Genomic DNA, 10,733 nt, shown 5'->3' with positions numbered 1-10,733 from the left:
CTCCACCTCCCAGATTCAAGCGATTCTCCTGCCTCAGCCTCCCAGGTAGCTGAGGCTGAGACTACAGGCATGTGCCACCATACCCAGCTCATTTTTGTATTTTTAGTAGAGATGGGTTTCACCAAGTTGGCCAGGCTGGTCTCGAACTCCTGACCCTATGATCCACCTGCCTCGGCCTCCCAAAGTGCTGGGATTACAGGAGTGAGCCACTGCGCCCAGCCTCTTGTAATATTTTTCTTACATCGTGCTCAAAATTCTTTATTGCCTGAAAATCTCCTTTGCAGAGGTTTTTCTCTTATTAGGAATAACAGTGTGGAAGGATTATTAGTGATCTGTTTTCTCCGTTAGATTGTTTTTAGACTTTATTCTCCAAAATTTCTACAACAAACATGTTACTTTAGAAAGCACAAAAAAGTTCCCCCCCCAAATGACTAAATACTCATACCAAGCCACACTTAATAGTCCTTTTTAAGTGGAGTTTGCAGTATTTTTTTTTTTCCTTTTTCTTTTTTCTTTTCCCCAGTCAATGAAAGGGACATTTTATTGAGGCCCCAGAGCCATGGCGCCTGGAAAGGAGCCTGCCCTTCAGGGAAGGAAGAGCCTTCTTTGACTTGGAGCGCAGGTTGCTGGTGTGGCCATGCTTCGTCCTGTGGTAGCTAACAGCACGGGCTTGCAGGCGAGCACAGCAGTTGTGGCAGATCATCTTGTCACAGTTGTATTTCTGGGCAAGCTGGCAGAGGGAAGGCTCACCAATGCCACCTCGCAGGCGCAGCACTGGGTGCAGCGTGGACTCTTTCTGAATGTTGTCTGAGAGAGTGCAGCCATCCTCTAGCTGTTTGCCTGCAAATAACAGACACTGCTGGTCAGGTGGGGTGCCCTCCTTGTCTTGAATTTTGGCATTGACATTCTCAGCGGGGTCCCTGGGCTCAACCTCAGCGGTGATGGTTTTGCCTGTGAGGTCTTCACAAAGATCTTCATCTCTATGTCTGCAGCTCGGCTGCCTTGCTGGAGAAAAAGAGGGAATTTTTTTTTTTTCTTTAAAAAATTTATTGCCTTTTTCTACACATCCTGAAGCATATATTTTTTTAAGGGATAAAGAAAGGCAGTTCTTTCCAATTCTAGTTTCTATTTGCTTTTGTTTCTAGGTTAAGGCATTGTTTTTTTGTATTGATTTTTGTGTAAATTTTATATGGGAATTAGTCTAAATGGACTAGTTTTTTTCCTTGGAAGGAATGAATGAGACACTGTGGCACTGATTTTGAGCTCTGTAGATGTCCAGCCCAGCGGTCAGCCTCAAGTATGCACTCAATTGAGCTGTCATCTGCCGTCTCATTAACTAACAGAAATCCCTAACCTTGCCTGCGCAGGGCTTCACTGCATGGGACCTCAGCCTCTTGCCATTGGAGGAAACTGGCAGTAATTGTCCTAAGGACATGGAGAACAGCTGTGTTTTGTTCTTTCTTTTCTGTTCTCTACTAATTAGGGGTTAATGCTTAAGCTGAAAGATACGTCGACTTGTTAAGGGTTTGCATGAGCAGTTAACTAGATGGGATTTAATTGTGTTCATTTCTAGTCTCCCCCGTCTGCAAATCAACAGTGCCCTTGGCCCTTCTGGTGCCTTTCTCCAGCCTTCAGGACTGTTCTCTCTCCAGTGTCTCTTGCACCTCACTTGTCTTGTGCTTTGTCTTCTTTGCCTTGATTGTTGAAGGGAGTGGCAGCTGGATTCCTGGCAGGGGCTGGGTTATCTCTGGTTCCTTCTAGCTTAGGGAATCTGTTTCTGTGGCTCCGAGAAGGATCTGTTGCCAGTCAACCGATGCCAGGTCTCTGGGGCTGGGGATGGTTACTAGGCAGGAGAAACACCAGTCAGAAAACCCTGCAGTTTTAGAACTCAGGCGTCCCGGCAACCTGGTGGGCAGGACTGTCGGGTGGAAAGTGTGCTCATGGGGCTTGCCCCTTTCTGTGGGCCTCGCACATGATCTCAGCGGACCTGCCTGTCTGCCCAGCATTCTCATCTCCTGGTAAGCTGTGCTTTGTTTTGTTTTTTAAATTTCTTCTGTACTTGAGGACCCTCGCCTTTGTTATCAGCTCTGGCCCATATCTGGTTTTTTTGTGACAGTGGTTACTGTCTTTTCACATTGTGCAGGGGGACCGGTCGCAGTATGTAACATTGAACAAAATAGGTGGCAAGTCCCAGGGTGCCCATCAAGATACAAACATTTTCTGTTCACAACTTCTGCTGAAATTCATTCGTCTCTTTTCTTCATGATTTTTGGATAAAATTTATAGTAGTACTTATTTCATCTTTTTTTTTCTTTTTTTTGTATGAATTAAACCAAATATTTCTTTTTTTTTTTTTTTTTTAAACGGAGTTTCGCTCTTGTTACCCAGGCTGGAGTGCAATGGCGCGATCTCGGCTCACCGCAACCTCCGCCTCCTGGGTTCAGGCAATTCTCCTGCCTCAGCCTCCTGAGTAGCTGGGATTACAGGCACGCACCACCATGCCCAGCTGATTTTTTGTAGTTTTAGTAGAGATGGGGTTTCACTGTGTTGACCAGGATGGTCTCGATCTCTTGACCTTGTGATCCACCCGCCTCGGCCTCCCAAAGTGCTAGGATTACAGGCGTGAGCCACCGCGCCCGGCCAAATATTTCTTAAATAATTAGAATGTTTTCTTATAGTGGTTGGTATGCTTATGTGATAACTGTGGTAGGAAAATGGCTTTCTGGTAGTAAGTGACTCTTTTTCATTTATCCACGCGGCACTCAACAGACACTTCAGTCCTATTTTCCTCGTTCTGGGTTCGCTGCTAGGGAGACAAATAAACAATATATAGAGTATGCAGTGCTCATCTACTGTCTGCTGGGTTTAGCCAGAGCACATACATATATAAGCTCTTTTTTTTTTGAGGTGGAGTCTCACTCTGTTGCCCAGGCTGGAATGCAGTTGTGTGATTTTGGATTACAGGCACCTACCACCATACCCAGCTAATTTTTTTTTTTTTTTTTTTTTTGAGGGAGCCTTGTGCTGTCGCCTAGGCTGGAGTGCAGTGATGCCATCTCTGTTCACTGCAACCTCTGCGCCCTGGGTTCAAGCGATTCTTCTGTCTCAGCCTCCTGAGTAGCTGGGACTACAAGCGCCTGCCACCACGCCCAGCTAATGTTTTGTATTTTAGTAGAGATGGGATTTTACCATATTGCCCAGGCTGGTCTCAACCTCCTGAGCTCAGGCAATCCACCCAGCTCAGCTTCCCAAAGTACTGGGATTATAGGCGTGAGCCACTGCACCTGGCCTTTTCTGCATTTTTAATAGAGATGGGGTTTCACCATGTTGGCCAGACTGGTTTTGAACTCCTGGCCTCAAGTGATCCACCCACCTTGGCCTCCCAAAGTGCTGAGATTACAGGCATGAGCCACCTTGCCCGGCCATATCAGCTCTTCTTAAGTACCTTTTATTCCTTGAGTTTTAGTAGAACTGACTGTAGCTCTCCTCCTTACCAACCATATGATGCCTGGCAAGTTGTCTAACCTGTCTTAACCCAGTTGCCTTATCTATAACAAGGGGAAAATTATTGAATCTATTTTAAAGAATTGTCAGGAGGATTAAATGAGAAAAACACTTAGAATAGTGCCTGGCACTGGGTAAGCACTCAGCAAATGTTAACTGTCATCATCATGTTATTATTACAGAAGGAGTTGTATTCTGGAAAAGTCACTCAAACCCATTTAAATAGGCAAGAGGATCGCTTGAACCCGGGGGGCAGAGGTTGCAGTGAGCTGAGATTAAGCCATGTCACTCCAGCCTGCCAGCCTGGGCGAGGAGAGTGAAACTCTGTCTCAAAAAAAGAAAGAAAGAAAATGTTTTTGAACAATATGAAGCCCTATAGACTGGTTACAGAAGTGTAGCATTTGTTACAGATGTTAACAGTAACATGTACAAAGTGTATAGACTACATGTTGTTTCCCTTATAAATAAAAGACATGATTTGACTTTAGAAAAGTCAGTACTCAGCCATGATTTCACATCTGTGATGGTGGAGGAGCTGTGCTCTGCACTAGGAATTTGCATTGAACAGCTCTTTTGGAGCTTAATGGTCTGTTGGGAAAGACACGGTAAACAGTAGTAACAATAAAACGAGATGTGTTCTGTCTTTGGGAAGGTACAGTGTCACCAAGTCAGTTGTGATGGGACTTATCTCCTATCTTTTCACTCAGTATGGGAATATTTAGAGCTGCCCACGGGCCTTCACTTGCTGGTCTGCAGTTTCCCAGGTGGTACACCGGGGTTTGCTCCTGTTTCACGCTCAGTGTGGTTCTGTGAGGGAGCCTGATCTGGACTCTCACAGGCCAGGCGTTCCTTAGACCTCACATCAGCTTGAAGGTAATTTGAGTCTGCTATCTGCTCTTTCCAACCTTTAACTTAGAAAAAGCGGGCCTGTTTTTACTAACCCAGAGGACATTTGCCATATGGCAGGTTAGGCAAGAGATGATAACTCTGGTTAAGGAGACTCGAAAAGGATTTTCTGATCAGAAGGAAACTAAGCAACCCCTTTTGGCCAGAATAATTGACCTTGGTAATGGTTACCAGGGAAGGCATTTGGATTCCATTAGAATGCATCATGAAGCATGGAGAGCTTCAGGGCTATCCTGTTTAAAATGTCGAAGCCAAATAAAATTTGGAGGTGGAGTTTCTTCAAATCCTCAAGGAAATTACCATTTGGATTTTTAGAAAGCCTTGAATATTACAATGGAATCATTAGGCCAGGATCTAAGAAAATTGGCCTGGGTCTTTCAGATATCTGACTGAAGATGGCAGAGAGTATAATAAAAATAGGAAATAAACGGATATTTATGTTTTTGATGCTGAACGTTTGGCAGGCCGCCATCATATGAATTGTTAAGTTATGACACTAGGATGTTTGGGAATGGCGGGTAACTTTCACTAAATAGCATATATTTCTCTAGGTTTATGGTTTCAAACGTGAGATCTGTTGAAATATATTTAGGTCACTCATATACCTACTGAAAGATACTTCTAATTCATAACATATACAACTTGAGTTTTTAGGCATTCTCATTTTATGTGGAAAATGCTCTGAAGTTTAAACTTTTTAACCTTTTTTTTTTTTTCTCTTTAGGAAAATAAAGCAGCCAACACAGACCATTTAACCACGGTACTCTACCTCCAGTTTGCTATTTGTTCAAGTTTGCAGAACTTGGAGAAAACAATTTTCTGCCTGCAAAAACTGATTTCTTTGCATCCTTTTAATCCTTGGAACTGGGGCAAATTGGCAGAAGCTTACCTGAATCTGGGGCCAGCTCTTTCAGCAGCGCTTGCGTCATCTCAGAAACAGCACAGTTTCACCTCAAGTGACAAAACGATCAAATCCTCCATTCCACACTCGGGAAAAGACTATCTTTTGTGTTTTCCTGAAACCTTGCCTGAGAGCTCTTTATTTTCTATGGAAGCAAGTAGCAGAGGTAGCCAGAAAAATGAGAACGCTCTTGCAAATATCCAAAACTGTACAGCAGAAAAGAGAGAAGCAGTGCTGCTAGAGACTCAGCTGAAAGCGTGTGCCTCTTTTGTACGAACCAGGTAAGCGAAGGGACGCTTAAGCAACACATGGTGATCAGCTCAGAGGAAAGGCTTTCTTTTCTTTCTTTCTTTTTTTTTTATATGGAACACTTCACGAATTTGCGCGTCATCCTTGCGCAGGGGCCATGCTAATCATCTCTGTATCATTCCAGTTTTAGTATATGTACTGCTGAAGCGAGCACAGGAAAGGCTTTATTTTCTAATTTTAACCTTCTAAAAGTTCTAGGCTAGACATTTGGTATATAGTTTTGAATTTTTCCTGTGGTTCTGTTGAACGTTTGTCATTCTAGTATGTAATACTTGGAAACAGAACTACATTTGTTGAAGTATACCACCCATGTTGGCTGGGGGTGGTGGCATATGCCTGCAATCCCAAACTTTGGGAAGTTGAGGCAGGTGGATCGCTTGAACTCAGGAATTCGAGACCAGCCTGAACAACATAGTGAAATCCCATTTCTACTATTATTTTTTTGAGACGGAGTTTCACTCTTCTTACCCAGGCTGGAGTGCAATGTCGCGATCTCAGCTCACTACACCCTCTGCCTCCCAGTTCAAGCAATTCTCCTGCCTCAGCCTCCTGAGTAGCTGGGATTATAAGCATGTGCCACCATGCCCAGATAATTTTGTATTTTTAGTAGAGATGGGGTTTCTCTATGTTGGTCAGGCTGGTCTTGAGCTCCCGACCTCAGGTGACCCACCCACCTCAGGCTCCCAAAGTGTTGGGATTACAGGCGTGAGCCACCATACCCAGCCGATAACAAGTACTTTTTATCCTTAAAGTATAAGACTTTGAGGGAAGGGTAGGGAGAATACACTTGGCCAGTTCTATAAATGAGAGAAGCAGCACACTCTTTCATGTTTCAAATGGTACCAAAGAATGTACAGATCTTTTTTTTTTTTTTTTTTTTAACTCAGGAGAATTCAAGGAATATTAACAGTGAGGCTTACTGAGAAGTGGTATCTATTTGGCAAATTTTATTTTATAATTTTTTTTTTTTGAGATGGACTTTTGCTCTTGTTGCTCAGGCTGGAATGCAGTGGCACGATCTCAGCTCGCTGCAACTTCTGTCTCCAGGTTCAAGTGATTCTCCTGCCTCAGCCTCCCAAGTAGCTGGGATTACAGGTGTGCACTACCATGCTCAGCTAATTTTTGTGTTTTTAGTAGAGACGGGGTTTTACTGTGTTGGCCAGGCTGGTGTCAAACTCCTGACCTCAGGTGATCCACCCCCATCGGCCTCCCAACGTGCTGGGATTACAGGGGTGAGCCACCGTGCCCAGCCCTATTTGGCAAACTGTAAATTGTATTCAGTGGATGCTTATTTAGCATTGACCATGTCACTGTAATTCAGAGGCACATTGAATGACAACTGTGCACCAGGCATTTGCTTGGTGCTAGGATCACAATGATTGTTTAAAAAGCAGTCCCTTTCCTTATGCTGCTCACTGACTTAGGGAAATGGTATGTCTAGCCAGTAACTGGCAGCACAGGTGCTAAATAGTCTATCAGTGCTGTGAACAGAATTCTAGGCGGACCGATGTCAGGGAGCTGTCGGCGTGACCGAAAGCAGGAAGCCTTTACAGAAGGGATGATGCCTCTGCTGAATGGTCCCAGTAGGAACCCTTGCCAGTTGACCACTGAATGCTGGATGCTTTGTATACATTATTTCATTTTAATCCTCACGACTCTGGAATACCTATTGGGATCCCACTTTATGGACCAGGAAGCCATTAAAATCATTTCCAGAGTGGTGCAGCTGTGAAGTGCAGGGCCAGGATTTGGAGCTGATCTCTGATTCCAGACCCTGTGTTCTTCCAGGTTATCTTGCTCACGCCACGTTACTATTCCCCACGTGGGAAGAGGCATGCTAGGTAAAGAGAAAGAAAGCATTGCCCAAAGGGGCTGAGGATCCATTCTACAACAGTGCTGTCACATTGTCTGGTGGTAAGAGCAGCACTGGTGGTCAGGGCTCGAGGTAGACTGTGGCCACAGTGCCAGGGTGGCGGAGGAAGTAGGAAGCAGGACATTAGCATCAGAAGTGGTTTTGAAGAGTTTAGTAAATTGCTGATACTAAGGGAATGAGCCTGGACTCTTCCACTTGCCAGCTGTCTGACCTTCACACATTCCTTGAACTCTAGTTTCTAGTTGCTTAACCTTGACAGATGGACAAATGGGGAAAATGCCTGCTTCTTGGGGTTGTATTTAAAGTACTTAATGTCCTACATGGTGTGTAGTAGGCACTTGATAAATGTTAGCTATTAGTACTTTTCTTTTTGTTGTTTTTTTGCGGGTTTTTTTTTGAGACGAAGTTTCGCTTGTCAGCCAGGCTGGAATGCAGTGGCGTGATCTCGGCTCATTGCAACCTCTGCCTCCTGGGTTCAAGCAATTCAGTTCTCCCACCTCAGCCTCCCAAGTAGCTGGGATTACAGGCATCCACCATCACGCCCAGCTAATTTTTGTATTTTTAGTAGAGATGGGGTTTCGCCATGTTGGCGAAACCAGGCTGGTCTCGAACTGCTGACCTCCAGTGATCCACCCACCTCAGCCTCCCAAAGCGCTAGAATTACAGGTGTGAACCACCGTGGCCGACCCTGTTTTTCTTGTTTTTATTGTTAGCACAAGATGTTTAATGTCTCAAGGGTTTGGTCCTTGTGCCGAAGGCCTAAAGAGTATTTGCAAGTTTTAAATACAGGAGCATGTGATAAGACCTGTGATTGAGAGAGAGAGCTCTGGTGGCTGCGATGCTGGATTAGAAGGAGGCACTAGGGACACCAGTGAAGAGGTTGTGGACTAATTAGTGGAAGGGGATGAGGGCCTGACCTCGGCTGGTGCAGTGATTAAAAAAAAAAAGAAATGGATGTCACTGCGGGATAGAATAGACAGGACATGGTGACCAGCAGAGTGTGTGGGAAGGATGAGGGTGGGGAGAATGGAAGAGCCTCTGCAGTCTCTCAGGGGCACACAGGTGGGTAGCAGTGCCTTTTTGCTGAGATAGGACACATGGGAGGATGAGCAGAGCTGATTTGGGTAAAAGGCAACGATTTTAGGATCGAAATACCAAGACTCAGGTGCCTGTGGGTTATCCAGAGGGTGGAAAGCAAGTTACATCAAAGGGGTCACAAAGGCGAATGCCTCCCGAGGCTGGGTAGGTGATGTCAGCAGGTCAGACTGAAGCAGATATATGGTCGTTTTACCCGTGAGTCAGGTCAGGCTCCTTTCTGAAACTCCCCACTGGCTTCCCATTGCACTTACATCAATACCACCTTTCTTTCCACGGCCTGTAAGGTCTGATTTGAATTGGCTCTTCCTTTTCTCCCCCACCTCATTTACTACACATTTTTCCCTCTGGCTGTGTTCCAGCCACAATGATCTTGATGATTTTCAAGCATACCCAGCTGGTTCCTGTGTCAGAGCCCCGTTCTCCCTGGCCAAGCCCTTGCCCCCAGATGTTCTCCCGCTGGCTGCTTGTCAGGTGGCTCGTAGCTTGCCTGGTATCTCCGGGAAGCCTTCCTGCCTACACTGCCCCATCTGAAGAGGACACTGTGTCCACCCTGTCTTGGATTTTTTTCATAGCACTTGTCACTACCTGAACTACGTAGGTGTGGTCTCCCTTCTCCCATTCCACGGGGCTGCCAGTGTGTTTTGCTCTGCAGTAGCTCTCAATGCCTAGTGTAGTATCGGGCACATTCCACAGTATGGAGAGCGGAGTGCTTCTGGGCATTGCAGTAGGTACCAGTGAGAAAAACGGGGAAAATCTGCATATTCAGTATTTATTAAAAAACAGAAGGAGCCAAAGGAGGAGGACAGGAGGAAATTAAGTGAGAGGGGAGACCAGCTATGATCATGACGGGGATGTCAGTGGTAAGGTATTGCAAAGTAGTTGTCAGAGGGTCATCAAAGCTTTGGCCCTGCTTGGGGTAATTGAAGTGTGCTGGCGAATCTAATTAGTCCTTGCGGTCAAGTTGCTGTGGGGTCAGCGAGATGGAAGGGTCACAGAACACTGACTTCAAAGGAGCAAATCCCCGGCGCGCCTGTGCGAGAGGAGTCTCTGATTGGGAGGCTCATTCATTTCACTCCAAATTACTTACCCTTTCAATCCCTTGACTTCCACGGGAAGCTCTTTTGAGGCTGGAAGCTCTTTTCAGGTGTTGCTCTCTAAAGATTTCTTTGAGCAGTTTTTCATCTTTATATTTTAGAAAAGATGAATCTCCAATGTAACGTTGGGCAATTTATTCGGAGTCGGAAGCTTTAGGGATTCAAATGATAGTTCTAGTGAGGATGGGTACCTGCTTTTTAACCTAGTGAGACTCGCAGCCAACTGAATACTTGGGCTCTCTGAACGTTTCCTTGCTGCTTTCCTTTATCTGGAAGCGTTGGGACTTTTCCCCACACATTGGGACTTTTCGGTTTTTCAGGCTTCTGCTTCAGTTTACCCAACCTCAGCAAACATCGTTTGCTTTGGAGAGGAACTTAAGGACTCAGCAGGAAATTGAAGATAAAATGAAAGGGTTCAGCTTCACAGAAGACACTTTGCTGTTGATAGCCGAGGTGAGTGTCTCCCTTGGGTTTATGTGAAACAAGACATCATAGCTATTTTCCCTGGCTCTGATAGCATTTTTGAGAAAGCAGGGCCAAATCTCATCTACTGAAGGACTTGTCTCCCTCGTTTGTGTGCCTTTTGATCACTCAGCAGTCACCAAGGCGGCCTCTTGATCGGCATTCCCCTGCAGCGCGGGACGCAGGGGCTGTTTCATGTACTTGTCAGTGCTTGTTAGCACCTGCCGGCCTGAACATCATCAATGCCCAATAATTGTTTGTTTCAGGGCTGAATAAACGAATGAATGAATGCTCACATTTGTGCAGCAGTTCTAATTTTTTTTCCCCTCCATTCATCATAACAGCTTGTAAAGATGAGTAGAGCTAGAGTTGAGGCTCAGAGAGCTTGTGACTTGCCTGCGGTCAGAATATTTCAGTGGCGGAGCTGGTCTGGAGCTCATGTTTGCCAGCTGCAAGTTCATTTTCTTTCTGTTCTACCCTGTTACTGCTTTGATGGTTGTATAGAAATTCAGAGGTCAATTTTTTGAAAACTTACATTTAAACCTTCATTGGCTTTTTTTTTTTTTTTTTTTTTTTTTTTTTTTTT

The 10,733-nt window shown here is 45.1% G+C and overlaps 1 protein-coding gene, 1 non-coding gene and 1 pseudogene across 4 annotated transcripts in view; 1 reads left to right on the top strand and 2 right to left on the bottom strand.

The window, feature by feature from the left end:
• The window catches only part of CUNH8orf76 (chromosome unknown C8orf76 homolog), a 51,553-nt gene that overhangs the window by 6,023 nt on the left and 34,797 nt on the right, over positions 1-10,733 (top strand). For all 3 annotated transcript variants that reach the window (XR_005200705.1, XM_017530728.2, XM_017530727.2), the window contains 2 exons: positions 5,135-5,592; positions 10,006-10,138. Coding sequence is in view for 2 of the 3 variants with exons in the window: in XM_017530728.2 (XP_017386217.1) it covers positions 5,135-5,592; positions 10,006-10,138 (591 nt within the window). In the remaining variant the exon portion in view is untranslated. The remainder of the gene's footprint in view (positions 1-5,134; positions 5,593-10,005; positions 10,139-10,733) is intronic.
• LOC108305879 lies at positions 521-1,435 on the bottom strand (annotated as a pseudogene).
• LOC119471660 lies at positions 5,668-5,774 on the bottom strand. The gene has a single exon (XR_005200717.1). It is a non-coding gene; the product is annotated as a U6 spliceosomal RNA (small nuclear RNA).

Source organism: Cebus imitator, unplaced genomic scaffold, assembly GCF_001604975.1.
Source record: "Cebus imitator isolate Cc_AM_T3 unplaced genomic scaffold, Cebus_imitator-1.0 Scaffold68, whole genome shotgun sequence".
Lineage (NCBI taxonomy): Eukaryota > Metazoa > Chordata > Mammalia > Primates > Cebidae > Cebus > Cebus imitator.
This window is presented reverse-complemented; position numbering and strand designations above follow the sequence as displayed.